The sequence below is a fragment of the Coregonus lavaretus genome (assembly GCF_964263955.1).
Source record: "Coregonus lavaretus genome assembly, chromosome: 11".
NCBI classification, from domain to species: Eukaryota; Metazoa; Chordata; class Actinopteri; order Salmoniformes; family Salmonidae; genus Coregonus; species Coregonus lavaretus.
The window spans coordinates 2,087,558-2,106,014 of record NC_139998.1 but is presented as its reverse complement, the minus strand read 5'-3'; the positions used below and the strand labels follow the sequence as shown (position 1 = coordinate 2,106,014).

Genomic DNA, 18,457 nt, shown 5'->3' with positions numbered 1-18,457 from the left:
CTCCACGCCCACAGCTTGTTGACAAAACTAGCTCTAGAAGCGAACTTTGAGAATGCATTTTTTGGGTACTTTTTCTCCCCAATTGGTAGTTACAGTCTTGTCCCATTGCTGCAACTCCCGTACGGACTCGGGAGAGGCGAAGGTCGAGAGCCATGCATCTTCCGAAACACAACACTGCCAAGCCACACTGCTTCTTGACACAATGCTCGCTTAACCCGGAAGCCAGCCGCACCAATGTGTCAGAGAAAAAAACATACAACTGGCGACCAAAGTCAGCGTACGTGCGCCCGGCCCGCCACAAGGAGTCGCTAGACCACAATGGGACAGGGACATCCCGGCCGGCAAACCCTCCCCTAACCCGGACGACGCTGGGCCAATTGTGCGCCGCCTCATGGGTCTCCCGGTCACGGCCGGCTGCGACACGGATCGAACCCGGGACTGTAGTGATGCCTCTAAATCAAATAAAATCTAATTTTATTTGTCACATACACGTGTTTAGCAGATGTTATTGCGGGTGTAGCGAAATGCTTGTGCTTCTAGCTCCGACAGTGCAGTAATATCTAACAAGTAATATATAACAATTTCACAACATATACCCAATACACAAAAATCTAGTAAGGAATGGAATTTAAGAATATATACATATATGGACAAGCAATGACAGAGCGGCATGGACTAAGACACAGTAGAATATTATAGAATAGAATACAGTATATACATATGAGATGAGTAGTGCAAGATATGTAAACATTATTAAAGTTACTAGTGTTCCATTTCTTAAAGTGGCCAGTGATTTCAATAGGCAGCAGCAGCCTCTAATGGGCTAGTGATGGCTATTTAACAGTCTGATGGCCTTGAGATAGAAGCTGTTTTTCATTCTCTCGGTCCCAGTTTTGATGCACCTGTACAGACCTCGCCTTCTGGATGATAGCGGGTTGAACAGGCAGTGGCTTGGGTGGTTGATGTCCTTGATTATCTTTTTGGCCTTCCTGTGACATCGGGTGCTGTAGATGTCTTGGAGGGCAGGTAGTTTGCCCCCGGTAATGCGTTCGGCAGACCACACCACCCTCTGGAGAGCCTTGCGGTTGCGGGCGGTGCAGTTGCTGTACCAGGCGGTGATACAGCCCGACAGGATGCTCTCAATTATGAATCTGTAAAAGTTTGTGAGGGTTTTAGGTGCCAAGCCAAATTTCTTCAGCCTCCTGAGGTTGAAGAGGCTCTGTTGCCCCTTCTTCACCACACTGTCTGCGTGGGTGGACCATTTCAGTTTGTCAGTGATGTGTACGCCAAGGAACTTGAAGCTTTCCACCTTCTCCACTGCGGTCCCGTCGATGTGGATAGGGGGGTGCACCCTCTGCTGTTTCCTGAAGTACCGATCATGTCCTTTCTTTTGTTGACGTTGAGTGAGAGGTTATTTTCCTGGCACCACACTCCCAGAGCCCTCACCTCCTCCCTGTAGGCGGTCTCGTCATTGTTGGTTATCAAGCCTACTACTGTTGTTCCGTCTGCAAGGAGAGGCCACAGTCTTGGTAGTGGGCCTCGTCAGTGGCACTGTGTTATCCTCAAAGCGGGCGAAGAAGCTGTTTTAGCTTTTCTGTAAGCGAGACGTCGGTGTTGGCGACGTGGCTGTTTTTCATTTTGTAGTCCGTGATTGTCTGTAGACCCTGCCACATACGTCTCGTGTCTGAGCAGTTGAATTGCGACTCCACTTTGTCTCTATACTGATGTTTTGCCAGTTTAATTGCCTTGCGGAGTAAGTAGCTACACTGTTTGTATTATGCCGTCTTTCCAGTCACTTTGCCATGGTTAAATGGGGTGGTTCCTGCGTTCAGTTTTGCGCGAATACTGCCATCTATCCACGGTTTCTGGTTAGGGTAGGTTTTAATAGTCACAGTGGGCACAACATCACCTATACACTTCCTGATAAACTCTACATTTTTGCAAGCTACCCGGAACATATCCCAGTCCGCGTGATCAAAACAATCTTGAAGCGTGGATTCCGATTAGTCAGACCAGCGTTGAATAGTCCTTAGCACGGGTACTTCCTGTTTGAATTTCTGCATATAGGAAGGGAGGAGCAAAATGGAGTCGTGGTCAGATTTGCCGAAAGGAGGGCAGGGGAGGGCCTTATAACCATTCCGGAAGTTCTAATAGCAATGGTCAAGGATTTTAGCAGCGCGAGTACAACTGTCAATATGTTGATAGAACTTCGGCAGCCTAGTCCTCAAATTTGCTTTGTTAAAATCCCCGGCTACAATAAATGCAGCCTCGGGATATGTGGTTTCCAGTTTGCATAAAGTCCAGTGAAGTTCTTTAAGGGCCGTCGTGGTATCAGCTTGAGAGGGGATATACACGGCCGTGACTATAACTGAAGAAAATTCTCTTGGGAGATAATACAGTCGGCATTTGATTGTGAGATACTCTAGGTTGGGTGAACTAAAGCACTTGAGTTCCTGTACGTTACTACAATTACACCATGAGTCGTTAATCATGAAACACACACCTCAGGTCTGTCATTTTTATCATAGGTACACTTCAACTGTGAGAGACGGAATCTAAAACAAAAATCCAGAAAATCACATTGTATGATTTTTAAGTAATTAACTTGCATGTTATTGCATGACATAAGTATTTGATCACCTACCAACCAGTAAGAATTCCGGCTCTCACAGACCTGTTAGTTTTTCTTTAAGAAGCTCCCCTGTTCTCCACTCATTACCTGTATTAACTGCACCTGTTTGAACTCGTTACCTGTATAAAAGACACCTGTCCACACTCAGTCAAACAGACTCCAACCTCTCCACAATGGCCAAGACCAGAGAGCTGTGTAAGGACATCAGGGATAAAATTGTAGACCTGCACAAGCCTGGGATGGGCTACAGGACAATAGGCAAGCAGCTTGGTGAGAAGGCAACAACTGTTGGCGCAATTATTAGAAAATGGAAGAAGTTCAAGATGACGGTCAATCACACTCGGTCTGGGGCTCCATGCAAGATGTCACCTCGTGGGGCATCAATGATCATGAGGAAGGTGAGGGATCAGCCCAGAACTACACGGCAGGACCTGGTCAATGACCTGAAGAGTGCTGGGACCACAGTCTCAAAGAAAAACATTAGTAACACACCGCCGTCATGGATTAAAATCCTGCAGCGCACGCAAGGTCCCCCTGCTCAAGCCAGCGCATGTCCAGGCCTGTCTGAAGTTTGCCAATGACCATCTGGATGATCCAGAGGAGGAATGGGAGAAGGTCATGTGGTCTGATGAGACAAAAATAGATATTTTTGGTCTAAACTCCACTCGCCGTGTTTGGAGGAAGAAGAAGGATGAGTACAACCCCAAGAACACCATCCCAACCGTGAAGCATGGAGGTGGAAACATCATTCTTTGGGGATGCTTTTCTGCAAAGGGGACAGGACGACTGCACCCTATTGAGGGGAGGATGGATGGTTGGCCAACAACCTCCTTCCCTCAGTAAGAGCATTGAAGATGGGTCGTGGCTGGGTCTTCCAGCATGACAACGACCCAAAACAGACAGCCAGGGCAACTAAGGAGTGGCTTTGCAAGAAGCATCTCAAGGTCCTGGAGTGGCCTAGCCAGTCTCCAGACCTGAACCCAATAGAACATCTTTGGAGGGAGCTAAAAGTTCGTATTGCCCAGCGACAGCCCCGAAACCTGAAGGATCTGGAGAAGGTCTGTATGGAGGAGTGGGCCAAAATCTCTGCTGCAGTGTGTGCAAACCTGGTTAAGACCTACAGGAAACGTATGATCTCTGTAATTGCAAACCAATCAATCAATCAATTTTATTTTATATAGCCCTTCTTACATCAGCTAATATCTCGAAGTGCTGTACAGAAACCCAGCCTAAAACCCCAAACAGCTAGTAATGCAGGTGTAGAAGCACGGTGGCTAGGAAAAACTCCCTAGAAAGGCAAAACCTAGGAAGAAACCTAGAGAGGAACCAGGCTATGAGGGGTGGCCAGTCCTCTTCTGGCTGTGCCGGGTGGAGATTATAACAGAACCATGCCAAGATGTTCAAAAATGTTCATAAGTGACAAGCATGGTCAAATAATAATCAGGAATAAATCTCAGTTGGCTTTTCATAGCCGATCATTAGAGTTTAAAACAGCAGGTCTGGGACAGGTAGGGGTTCCATAACCGCAGGCAGAACAGTTTAAACTGGAATAGCAGCAAGGCCAGGCGGACTGGGGATAGCAAGGAGTCACCACGGCCGGTAGTCCCGACGTATGGTCCTAGGGCTCAGGTCTCTCAGTTGGCTTTTCATAGCCAATCATTTAGAGTTGAAAACAGCAGGTCTGGGACAGGTAGGGGTTTCGTAGCCGCAGGCAGAACAGTTGAAACTGGAATAGCAGCAAGGCCAGGCGGACTGGGGGCAGCAGGGTGTCATCATGCCCGGTAGTCCTGACGTATGGTCCTAGGGCTCAGGTTCTCAGAGAGAAAGAGAGAACGAGAGAAATAGAGAGAGCATACTTAAATTCACACAGGACACTGGATAAGACAGGAGAAGTACTCCAGGTATAACCAACTAACCCCAGCCCCCCGACACATAAACTACTGCAGCATAAATACTGGAGGCTGAGACAGGAGCGGTCCGGAGACACTGTGGCCCCATCCGAAGAAACCCCCGGACAGGGCCAAACAGGAAGGATATAACCCCACCCACTCCGCCAAAGCACAGCCCCCGCACCACTAGAGGGATATCCCCAACCACCAACTTACAATCCTGAGACAAGGCCGAGTATAGCCCACAGAGGTCTCCACCACAGCACAAACCAAGGGGGGGGGGGGCGCCAACCCAGACAGGAAGATCACGTCAGTAACTCAACCCACTCAAGTGACGCACCCCTCCCAGGGACGGCATGAAAGAGCACCAGCAGGCCAGTGACTCAGCCCCTGCAACAGGGTTAGAGGCAGAGAACCCCAGTGGAGAGGGGAACCGGCCTGGCAGAGACAGCAAGGGCTGTTCGTTGCTCCAGCCTTTCCGTTCACCTTCACACTCCTGGGCCAGACTACACTCAATCATATGACCTACTGAAGAGATAAGTCTTCAGTAAAGACTTAAAGGTTGAGACCGAGTCTGCGTCTCTCACATGGGTAGGCAGACTGTTCCATAAAAATGGAGATCTATAGGAGAAAGCCCTGCCTCCCGCTGTTTGCTTAGAAATTCTAGGGACAATTAGGAGGCCTGCGTCTTGTGACCGTAGCGTACGTATTGGTATGTACGGCAGGACCAACTCGGAAAGATAGGTAGGAGCAAGCCCATGTAACGCTTTATAGGTTAACAGTAAAACCTTGAAATCAGCCCTTGCCTTAACAGGAAGCCAGTGTAGGGAAGCTAGCACTGGAGTAATATGATCAAATTTCTTGGTTCTAGTCAGGATTCTAGCAGCCGTATTTAGCACTAACTGAAGTTTATTTAGTGCTTTATCCGGGTAGCCGGAAAATAGAGCATTGCAGTAGTCTAATCTAGAAGTAACAAATGCATGGATTAATTTTTCTGCATCATTTTTGGACAGAAAATTTCTGATTTTTGCAATGTTACGTAGATGGAAAAAAGCTGTCCTTGAAACAGTCTTGATATGTTCGTCAAAAGAGAGATCAGGGTCAAGAGTAACGCCTAGGTCCTTCACAGTTTTATTTGAGACGACTTTACAACCATCAAGATGAATTGTCAGATTTAACAGAAGATCTCTTTGTTTCTTGGGACCTAGAACAAGCATCTCTGTTTTGTCCGAGTTTAAAAGTAAAAAGTTTTCAGCCATCCACTTCCTTATGTCTGAAACACAGGCTTCTAGCGAGGGCAATTTTGGGGCTTCACCATGCTTCATTGAAATGTACAGCTGTGTGTCATCCGCATAGCAGTGAAAGTTAACATTATGTTTTCGAATAACATCCCCAAACAAAGGTTTCTGTACCAAATATTAAGTTCTGCTTTTCTGATGTATCAAATACTTATGTCATGCAATAAAATGCAAATTAATTACTCAAAAATCATACAATGTGATTTTCTGGATTTTTGTTTTAGTTCCGTCTCACAGTTGAAGTGTACCTATGATAAAAATTACAGACCTCTACATGCTTTGTAAGTAGGAAAACCTGCAAAATCGGCAGTGTATCAAATACTTGTTCTCCCCACTGTAGTTTTTCTTTCCTTTTCTCTTTGGTTTGCCCTGGTTATCTTTGTGTATAATTAACTGTAGGCCTATACACACACATTGTTGCCAAAAGAATAATAATGATTAATTATCAGCATAATAAGTAATTAACAGCACCTATATAGCTCTGTCCTAGATCTCCCTCAAACCAATTAACTGAAACTGGGCAGTTTGTTGCATACACACATGCACATCATGTGAACACTGGTTTTGACACAGCTATAATGTATGTGTTATAAAAATAACAATAACAAACAGTACGTTACAATCAATAACGTTTTCCTTAAAAAACGAATGGCCACCTTGGGCCTGCATACCTCTGACCAGGGATGGGATGTCAGGTGTGATGCTAGTGACAGCCAGCCTAAAGTCCTGGTGGACATCGCCTGTTACAGGCTTTTGCTTTTATTGTTACAAGCGTGCTGAAGGCCGTCTCAGACAGGTACGTAGTGCTGAATGGTAGAATAACCCTTGTAGCTGTGTGTTTGGCCAGTCTGGGTGCAACAGCGTGTCCTTTGACAATCCAAAACGTTTTGTATCCGTTCTCGTGGAAATAATTATTTGACACAGAATCGGCTTGTAGGTCAGCAAGCTGATCTTGACAGCTGAGTTATTCCACGTCCTCGAGACTGCAAATGTAAGGGTCCATCACCCACGATTACTTTGATAAGTATTCGTCAACATCGGCAAAACGGTGCCAGGTAAACTAAGACGCAGGCACAGTGCCACCAGACTGTTTTATCAGCAGTGGAAATTGTTGTAGCTCCCCTTTTGACAGTTTTCCAACTCTGTACTCCAGTTTCCGCACAAAGCGTCGAGAGCGTCTTTGCACTGCATGACGTTTGATTCAGGACCCTGCATCCGCTTGTTTGTCTCATTGTAGAGTGAATGTATCCGCTAGGTATGCCGTTTTGATCCAAAACATGTTGTTTATTCATAAAATAGTGATGCTCTGACTGCAGGAAAAACGAGCTGCTAGCTGAAACTGAATGAGTGCGGGTCATTGACGTGCACACTTTTTTTTTGGGGGGGGGGGGGGATTACCACTTTTATGTTTCTCTGCCATTATTGTTATTTTTTAGATTGGCCTTGGCATTGCAAGCATATGATTTTTTATAACATTAGAAAAAGTATTAATTTTACAATTAAATTATAGTGGAACATTTTATGCACGTGTGACCTTAAAGCAAATGAGATCACCCCCCCCCCCCCCCCCGTGAACTCTGGTGCCCCCAGGTTGGGAACCACTGTTCTAATTGATCATCACAGTGAGGTGAGTTTTAAAAGCATTATACGGTTTTGATTATGTGTTTGATGTGATTTTCGATTGCATTTGCACTGATGTCAGAGTGGTTGGAGCAGTGCTTAATTTGAGCTGGATCCTGCCAGAACAGGATCCGGCACCTCTACGTTTTGGACTGTTTTGTTCCGGAACCTATTTGGCCAGATTCGGTACCTCTTGTGGCATTACTGTTTGCAATGTAAAAATTCAAATAAAAGCAATCAAAGTTAATTTGAGTTGCCTGTTCGTTAATTCTCCTGCCCCCACAAACAAATGTAATGTGAAAAAGTAGATTTACAGCCCGGGCCTAATATTCTAAGTTGATTTGGTTTGGGCCGGCCCGGGTTTATGGTTTGTGCAACATTGTAACCTATGTTTGAGACCATCGCGTGGCCGTGGCTGTGGGAGAAGCGCGCCAGTATCTCTCACATAACTAGAATGAGATTCACTTTCTATGATCTCTCTCCCTCTCTGCTCTGATAGACATGAGCCTGCAACTTATAGAATTACTGCTGTCTGTTCAGAAATAAATTAAATCATTCAGAATAGCCTGCTACACCATGAGAAGGCCTATCATTTAGCCACAGAGGATCAATAGCTTATTTTTAAAAACAGCCTAGCTGTGGATTTTAGCCCAATAACAAGGAATAGCCTACAGTGGGGAACGCGCGGCAGATCTGTCAGTGAAAAAACAGCACGCAGACAAAACAGGCCTTTCGCAATATTTCAAATACAATCGGGGGAAACACAGGTTGGAAAGCAATGTCTCCTGCTGAAAAGAGAAGACTCTATCCTGTAGGCTACCAAAATATTTGATCAACTTGTAAATATGGTTTTACAGATGAGAGAGAGAGATAGGCTTTTGGTACGAGCGCATCGACAATCACCAGCGAGTGAGCTGCGCATCATTGGGTGAGTCAGTGAAACTGGAAAGGATTTTTAGGACTATAATTTCTCCCTCATAATGTAGCAGACAATATGTGTCTCCACACACCTAGGCCTAGGCTATTGATGGATTCAAGACAAGGTCGTTTTTATTGATCTCAGATTCCCAGTTTGTCAGTGTCAAAGTAGCCTGCCATTTCGATCATTTCTGCAGTATTAAAAAAGATTATGCTAAAGTCTCCAGTCATGTAAAATGACATAGAATTGCATGAAATGTGTTTATAAAAGGCAAAACATGTCCCCATGTGTGCAACTTCTGTAAAGTGCCCTTACTCTTCTGTTCTATGCCACTACGTAAATGTGATGATATGCAATGCTTTCCTTATTTACAAATTAAGCTCTGGGTTAGTGACAATAGAGCGCTGAGTACCAGGCCATTAGGACTTGATGGCCGCTAGTGAGTTGGCTACTACCAAAGCATGTCCAGAGTGCATAAAAGGAGATTACCGTGACTCAACGGTCAACGTGGAACTTTACTGCGGTCATGACTCGTGACTGCCGGTGTGGCGGTAATACGGTCACTGCAACAGCCCTGCTCTCCATTGCTATTCAATGCAGATCCCGCCTTCATTTCGCTTTGATCAACCTTTTTTGCTTCGTTGTGTGAATCTGGGCCAGCGATAGGCTACTTTGTTTTATAGAGGAGCTCCGGCCCAAATCAAGCACTGGTTATTGTGTTATAACACAGTTCCCCTACTTCCAAAAAGTAATCTGTTGAACACAACTCTTAATGTGCATGTCGTTCGACCAGTTCGATCTGTTGAACACTTTTTTTTTTGTCGGTTTCCCTTGTCTCTGTATACAACGCTTGTTTGCAATCAAGGACCAACATCTGATCAAACACATCTAAAACTAGGAGGACCAAGGAACTCTTCATACAATTAAAATGCCTTTATTGTAGTGGCATGTTCAATAGAACCAAATCCTTGAAACTCAGACACATTTCGGCATGTCTTGTCTAGCATTCGTCAGGGAGTGATACCATGACCATCACAATCGACATTCTGAGGTATTATTAAATTAAACGGGATAGACGTGTAAAGCTTCCTGTAACTAAGTCCCAGGGCAAGAATGGGTGGTTCTCTTTGAAAATGTCTCATTGCTGAAGCTGCATACACAGACTAACAGTATTCCACTTTGCTTCTCTAGTCTGTCGTCAGTGTCAGTCTTTATTTCCCCCTTTATTATCCCAAAGTGGAAATAAACAAGAACAAGCCGGGCACGTGAGACAGTAAAAGTTTGTTGTGTTCACATTCCACACTCGGCATGTACACTCTAGCTATAGGAATGTTATTATCAAAGCCAGAGAGGAGCTGAAAATGATGTTGCAGCCAGCATACTCAGTCCCTTTTCTTCGAACAAGAACTCTGCGGTACAGTGACTGTGTCGCTTTAAGGCAGACAAAGCAAACCTTTTACACATAAATTGCTCTCTGAGATGTGAGTTAGCCTGCCTTTAGAAGTTAGCTGAGGTTGCCTTGGACAAGTGCTGCTAACAATTCATTGTTTCCTACAGTACAATGGAAAAATATAGTGGAAGAGAGAATTATGTGCAGGAGTGTTTAGTCATCTCTGTTGATCTCACCCTCCTCATAGTGATGGTGTGTGTGTGTATGCGTGTGTGTGAGGGTTCTGTTACTGGCGAGCCGACAGATGGAAGGGGTGTGTGTGTTTGCGTGTGTGAATATCTGACCAGTTCACTGCTGCGCTTGGCACGATGTCAGTCCAACACCCAACACCCTCGCCCTTCCCAACCCTTTGACCTCCACTGTCGGCCATCTGCTGTGTACGGGTCACAATCCACATTTGGCAACTGAACAGGCTTGACTAGTCTGGCTGGCTGTTCGCTCCATAGACATTAAAACCAGGTCAGACTACTTCAAAGACAGTAGTGATGCGGTGAACAGGCAGATCTTGTGATTCACAGTCGGAATGATGCCACCCTTGTTTAGCAGCAGACTTGGTTCTTGTGATACAGTGTCACAATTAATAAATGATCAGGTCACTGGGTCGATCCATGTGAGAAGTTATTGCATAGTCATTGTATGGCAGGGCACAGTTACTGCATGGCTGCAGGTGTAACCTATGGGCCATGCTTCAATGGGCTGAGGCTGGATGGATAGAGATGTACTGTAGCTTGATAAATTTCGCCATGGGCTAAAACATGCAGAAATAATTAATTTGTTTTGCCTGATAGACAACCAGAAGACCTAAACTCAGCAAAAAAAGAAACATACCTTTTTCAGGACCCTGTCTTTCAAAGATAATTCGTAAAAATCCAAATAACTTCACAGGTCTTAATTGTAAAGGGTTTAAACACTGTTTCCCATGCTTGTTCAATGAACCATAAACAAATAATGAACCTGCACCTGTGGAATGGTCGTTAAGACACTAACAGCTTACAGACGGTAGGCAAATAAGGTCACAGTTATGAAAACTTAGGACACTAAGGAGGCCTTTCTACTGACTGAACAACACCAAAAGAAAGATGCCCAGGGTCCCTGCTCATCTGCGTGAACGTGCCTTAGGCATGCTGCAAGGAGGCATGAGGACTGCAGATGTGGCCAGGGAAATAAATTACAATGTCTGTACTGTGAGACGCCTAAGACAGCGCTACAGGGAGATAGGATGGACAGCTGATCGTCCTCGCAGTGGCAGACCACGTGTAACAACACCTGTACAGGATCGGTACATCCGAACATCACACCTGCGGGACAGGTACAGGATGGCAAACAACAACTGCCCGAGTTACACCAGGAACGCACAATCCCTCCATCAGTGCTCAGACTGTCTGCAATAGGCTGAGAGAGGCTGGACTTAGGGCTTGTAGGCCTGTTGTAAGGCAGGTCCTCACCAGACATCACCGGCAACAACGTCCCCTATGGGCACAAACCCACCATTGCTGGACCAGACAGGACTGGCAAAAAGTGCTCTTCACTGACGAGTCGGGGTTTTGTCTCACCAGGGGTGATGGTCGGATTTGCGTTTATCTTCGAAGGAATGAGCATTACACGGAGGCCTGTACTCTGGAGCGGGATTGATTTGGAGGTGGAGGTCCGTCATGGTCTGGGGCGGTGTGTCACGGCGTCATCAGACTGAGCTTGTTGTCATTGCAGGCAAACTCAACGCTGTGCGTTACAGGGAAGACATCCTCCTCCCTCATTTTGTACCCTTCCTGCAGGCTCATCCTGACATGACCCTCCAGCATGACAATGCCACCAGCCATACTACTTGTTCTGTGCGTGATTTCCTGCAAGACAGGAATGTCAGTGTTCTGCCATGGCCAGCGAAGAGCCCGGATCTCAATCCCATTGAGCACGTCTGGGACCTGTTGGATCGGAGGGTGAGGGCTAGGGCCATTCCCCCCAGAAGTGTCAGGGAACTTGCAGGTGCCTTGGTGGAAGAGTGGGGTAACATCTCACAGCAAGAACTGGCAAATCTGGTGCAGTCCATGAGGAGGTGATGCACTGCAGTACTTAATGCAGCTGGTGGCCACACCAGATACTGACTGTTACTTTTGATTTTGACCCCGCCTTTGTTCAGGGATACATTATTAAATTTCTGTTAGTCACATGTCTGTGGAACTTGTTCAGTTTATGTCTCAGATGTTGAATCTTGTTATGTTCATATAAATATTTACACATGTTAAGTTAGCTGAAAATAAACGCAGTTGACAGTGAGAGGACGTTTCTTTTTTTGCTGAGTTTAGTTCTGGCCTGCCTAAAATTTGGTAGGTTTGTCCTAAAACCAGAACGCTAAGACTGTGCTGAAATCAGGTTTCTCAGTATGCTCTGTGTTCATTGAAAGGTGTGTAACTAGGGTGTGGACATTTCATCACCCACACACTTACATAAATACACACAAACACAAGCACTTTGCAGCAACATGTTTGGGGAAATGTAACTTTTTATGGACCGGAACTAAACTGTATACGGTACACATACACACATTCACATACACACATACACATACACACATACACACACACACACACACACACACACACACACACACACACACACACACACACACACACACACACACACCTGTTACAGGGACGGATATCTCCTCTCAGATTACATGGTCAGGTCAAAGAGATTGCAGATTGCAGTGTGAGCAGCACTTCAGAATTCCTGCTCATCTCTGGCAGATCTCAAACTGTGCAGTGACACCACAGTGACAATGCAGGACCCTTTGACTTTTTCCACATTTTGTTAAATTACAGCCTTCTCTGCAGATCCTCTCAAGCTCTGTCAGGTTGGATGGGGAGCGTCGCTGCCCAGCTATTTTCAGGTCTCTGCAGAGATGTTCGATCAAGTTCAAGTCCGGGCTCTGGTTGGGCCACTCAAGGACATTCAGAGACTTGTCCCGAAGCCACTCCTGCGTTGTCTTGGCTGTGTGCTTAGGGTCATTGTCCTGTTAGAAGGTGAACCTTCGCTCTTTTCTGAGGTCCTGAGTACTCTGGAGCAGGTTTTCATCAAGGATCTCTCTGTACTTTACTCCGTTCATCTTTCCCTCAATCTTGACTAGTCTCCCAGTCCCTGCCGCTGAAAAACATCCCCACAGCATGATGCTGCCACCACAATGCTTCACCGTAGGGATGGTGCCAGGTTTCCTCCAGACGTGACGCTTGGCATTCAGGCCAAAGAGTTCAATCTTGGTTTCTTCAGACCAGAGAACCTTTAGGTGCATTTTGACAAACTCCAAGCGGGCTGTCATGTGCCTTTTACTGAGGAGTGGCTTCCGCCTGGCCACTCTACCATAAAGGCCTGATTGGTGGAGTGCTGCAGAGATGGTTGTCCTTCTGGAAGGTTCTCCTATCTCCACAGAGGAAATCTGAAGCTCTGTCAGAGTGACCATCGGGTTCTTAATCACCTCCCTGACCATGGCCCTTCTCCCCCGATTGCTCAGTTTTGCCAGGCGGCCAGCTCTTGGAAGAGTCTTGGTGGTTCCAAACTTCTTCCATTTTAGAATGATGGAGGCCACTGTGTTATTGGGGACCTTCAATGCTGCAGAAATGTTTTGGGACCCTTCCCCAGATCTGTGCCTCGACACAATTCTGTCTCGGAGCTCTACAGAGAATTCCTTCGACTTTGTTTTTCCTCTGACGTGCACTGTCAACTGTGGGACCTTATATAGACAGGTGTGTGCCTTTCCAAATCATGTCTAATCAATTGAATTTACCACAGGTGGTCTCCAATTTAAGTTGTAAATACATCTCAAGGATGATCAATGGAAACAGGATGCACCTGAGCTCAATTTGGAGTCTCATAGCAAAGGGTCTGAATACTTATGTAAAAAGGTATTTCAGTTTTTAATTTTGAATGAATTAGCAAACATTTAAAAAAATCAGTTTTTGCTTTGTCATTATGGGGTATTGTGTGTAGATTGATAAGGAAAACATGTAATTTCATCCATTTTAGAATAAGGCTGTAACGTAACAAAACGTGGAAAAAGTCAAGGGGTCTGAATACTTTCGGAATGCACTGTAGTAACCTAACATATCAGGTGTAAAAGAAACGCCTGAAACTAGATCCCCTACATATTCTTTCCATTTCCCCAGAAAACCGGAACATCCGGTTGTTGGGGACTCGGCAGAGGCTATACAGGTAGTAACACCTCTTATGTATCGTAGCTAGCTAACCGCCAACTCTCTCTCTCTCCTCAGGTGCGTTCGCCAAGGTCAAAGAGAGTCAGCGGATGAGCGACGAAGGAAAGATGGACCAGGACGAGGCGGACGGAGTGCGTAAACGCTGCCGGACAGTGGGATTCGCCCTGCAGGCCGAGATGAACCACTTCCACCAGCGCCGCGAGGTTGACTTCAAGGAGATGATGCAGGCCTACCTCAAACAGCAGATCGCATTCTACCTGCGTGTGGGCCAACAGCTGGAGCGTACCCTGCACATGTATGACAACCTGTAGAGGCTGGGCCTGTCATCAGTCCAGACCATATCCTTTTGATCCAAAATGTCTGCCCAGTTCAACAGGGCCTCCTCACGGGTTGCCAAAAAGCCTTGTGGAAACAGAGACATGGCTGTAGCTGGGAAAGTGTATCTCTTTCTTCTCTTTCTTCATGGTGGACCATGATAGTCACACAAACCCTGGCTTGAAAGACGAGAGGGTTTGATGAGGTTGCTGCCTTAGAAAGATGACTTTCTGCTTATTTTGGCCTGAATAGACTCCGACAGAAAGAGGGGATGTACTTGAAGAGGATGCGGAAGCCAGTTTGTGCACTTCACATAATAGTCACTTTCCATGTTGGGTTTCAAAGTCGAAATTGTTGGTTTCAAGGGACTTACACCATTGTATTTTTCATTAATCCACCAATTTTGCTGTTATGACCAAAATGTTTCTTTTTTTGTATACATTAAATCACGAGGCATTTAAGAATTATTTGTAGAGGGTCAAAGATAGGCATGTGTAGCCTTAATGCTTGGACAATTCCGAGTAGACGGTAGAAACTGAACTCCTTTAGTGTAATGTATGTTAGCCATGAATAAGGGCTCGACTGCTCAGGTGTTCAGTGCAAACATGTTACCTTAATGTTTTTTCTTGAGTTAGCTCTCCATACAAGCCAAGTTCCAAGAGGCAGAAGCTGCACTACATAGCTTAAGATAATTCACATAATGTAATTCAATCACTGTTTATTTTTCCTGTGGTCCCTGTATGTGCCTTAAGGAGCCAAGCATTTTAGTGTGATTTACTAAACAAATGTCTTCACCTGCCTCTGTTTTCCATTTGAGGAGAAACAGGCCCTTGGACTCAGTAGTTGAGTTTGCACAGGGGCTTTGTGCCCGTGGACCATGGTGTTGAGTGTGTGCGTGCATGTGATTGTGATTTGCTGGGTTATTGATATATTCCTTGTTCTTTCTGTTGCAAAAAAACATTTGCCCCGCAGTCTTGAAGTTGGAAGTACTTAATGTTACAGTAAGAGGTACTGCATGTTGGTTCCAACCTTAAAAGTAACAACAGGAAATGCCTTTCTCTTGATAAGGACATTTCTGTACTCAGCCAGAAACTCTAAATGGGAAGATGGGAAACTCCTTTCATACATGGATGTATCTACATGAATTTGTATTTAGCTGAGCCAGCTAGCTAGCTATATTTCGACTAGCTAGCAATTGCTGTGAAGTCGACAAAATTATTTGAAACAACAATTGAGGTAGCTACAGTATGTCATCTAACTCAACACTTAACTACTACAAACTCATTTAAATTACAATAAATAAATGTTAACTTACTTGTTTTTTGCTGTCCAGTGGCAGCACAAGTGGGGCATTTCATTTGCGAACTCATCACATGATCAGCGTCTCATCAGCAATACAAAAAAAGTACTTCCGGGTCCCCCAAGTAATAATAGAAAAGTGTCAATAACCGTTCATGATATATGAAAAATAATTGTCTAAACATTAACAATTATTACTATTTGTTCATATTTAAGTGACATTTGCATTACATTTGGGTTTTAAAATATGTTCAAAGGTCAAATAAATGCCCCCAATGCGAATCACTGTATTTGGAATACATATTGGCTTAGAGCAAGAACTATTCTGGGTGCAGCAGTAAAAGTATTGTAGGGAATACTCAGTAGGGTCTGTAGAATGTACAGTTGAAGTCGGAAGATTACATACACTTAGGTTGGAGTCATTAAAACTTGTTTTTCAACCACTCCACAAATTTATTTTTAACAAACTATAGTTTTGGCAAGTCGGTTAGGACATCTACTTTGTGCATGACACAAGTAATTTTTCCAACAATTGTTTACAGTCAGATTATTTCACTTATAGTTCACTGTATCACAATTCCAGTGGGTCAGAAGTTTTACGTACACTAAGTTGACTGTGCCTCTAAACAGCTTGGAAAATTCCAGAAAATGATGTCATGGCTTTAGAAGCTTCTGATAGGCTAATTGACATCATTTGAGTCAAATGGAGGTGTACCTGTGGATGTATTTCAAGGCCTATCTTCAAACTCAGTGCCTCTTTGCTTGACATCATGGGAAAATCAAAAGAAATCAGTCAAGACTTCAGAAAAATTATTGTAGACCTCCACAAGTCTGTTTCATCCTTGGGAGAAATTTCCAAACGCCTGAAGGTACCACGTTCATCTGTACAAACAATAGTACGCAAGTATAAACACCATGGGACCATGCAGCCGTGTCTCCTAGAGATGAACGTACTTTGGTTCGAAAAGTGCAAATCAATCCCAGAACAACAGCAAAGGACCTTGTGAAGATGCTGGAGGAAACAGGTACAAAAGTATCTATATCCACAGTAAAACAAGTCCTATATCGACATAACCTGAAAGACCGCTCAGCAAGGAAGAAGCCTCTGCTCCAAAACCGCCATAAAAAAGCCAGACTAAGGTTTGCAATTGCACATGGGGACAAAGATCATACTTTTTGGAGAAATGTCCTCTGGTCTGATGAAACAAAAATAGAACTGTTTGGACATAATGACCATTGTTATGTTTTGAGGAAAAAGGGGGTCGCTTGCAAGCCGAAGAACACCATCCCAACCGTGAAGCATGGGGTTGGCAGCATCATGCTGTGGGGGTGCTTTGCTGAAGTAGGGACTGGTGCACTTCACAAAATAGATGGCATCATGAGGAAGGAAAATTATGTGGATATATTGAAGCAACATCTCAAGACATCAGTCAGGAAGTTAAAGCTTGGTCACAAATGGTCTTCCAAATGGACAATGACCCCAAGCATACTTCCAAAGTTGTGACAAAATGGCTTAAGGACAACAAAGTCAAGGTATTGGAGTGGCCATCACAAAGCCCTGACCTCAATCCTATAGAACATTTGTGGGCAGAACTGAAAAAGTGTGTGTGAGCAAGGAGGCCTACAAACCTGACTCAGTTACACCAGCTCTGTCAGGAGGAATGGGCCAAAATTTACCCAACTTATTATGGGAAGCTTGTGGAGCTCCTAAAACGTTTGACCCAAGTTAAACAATTTAAAGGCAATGCTACCAAATAATAATTGAGTGCATGTAAACTTTGACACACTGGGAATGTGATGAAAGAAATAAAAGCAAAAATAAATAATTTGCATTCTTTAAATAAATTGGTGATCCTAACTGACCTAAGACAGGGAATTTTTACTAGGATTAAATTTCAGGAATTGTGAAAAACTGAGTTTAAATGTATTTGGCTAAGGTGTATGTAAACTTCGGACTTCAACTCTATATATGGTGTCATTTCATGGGGCTCTGAATAATACGGAGTGTTGCTGGCCTTGTACTCCACCCATTCCATTGGCTGCCTAAAGACATCACATGTATGCTTACTGCACTGCAGAAAAACCCTCTAACCAAACAACAGTGCAGGGCATTCTCACTGAATTAAAGGTAAACTACACAAAAAAATCTACGTTTCTTAGATTTTTCCCAGACCTCAAAAGTCATCCCCTTATGTGGTTTAAGCATTGTTGTGAACACAGAAAATCCCATTTTGATGTTTGTCTTTTTAAAAAGTGTGAAAAGAATGGTGTAAACCAGAAGAAATGGTGTAAATCCGAAACCTGGAAAAACAAAACCAAGAAAGCAGAATTTTGGGAAAAAACAGAAGTAGGCAATAAATATAAACTGATTTTTAAAAGGCCCTACCAACGTTTTTTGCAGTGCATGACTGCACTTTAGAGTGTTTCATCCTGCAGAACAGCATTTTTTGGGAAGTTTAGTTTAGGTCCAATATTGACTATACACCCAAGAGGGAAAGAGGTTGGGCCATCCTAGAAATGTTTTTGTGAAATACAATATAACACATAAGATGTAGCAGATGCTTTTATCCAAAGCGACTTACAGTCATGCGTGAATACATTTTTACGTATGGGTGGTCCCGGGAATCAAGCCCAATATCCTGGCTTTGCAATGCTCTACCAATATGCATGACAGTGTTATAAATGCTTTGTAAAGCTTCAATTCAATATTATTTATAAGGCCTTTATTAAGCGTTGCTTATGCCACCCTTTATAAGCACAGGTTTATGTCATATTTGACATAGTTGGTTATGTCACATTTGACATTGGTGGTTATGTCACACAGTTATGCCAC

At 44.3% G+C, this 18,457-nt stretch overlaps 1 protein-coding gene across 1 annotated transcript in view; it reads left to right on the top strand.

The window, feature by feature from the left end:
- Positions 1–15,904, top strand: part of LOC311137747 (sorting nexin-33-like) — a 34,409-nt gene extending 18,505 nt beyond the window's left edge. Inside the window, exon 3 of the mRNA XM_084172322.1 lies at positions 14,068–15,904. Within this exon, the coding sequence (XP_084028448.1) occupies positions 14,068–14,321 (254 nt within the window). The 3' untranslated portion in view covers positions 14,322–15,904. The remainder of the gene's footprint in view (positions 1–14,067) is intronic.
- The last annotated feature ends 2,553 nt before the right edge of the window (positions 15,905–18,457 follow it).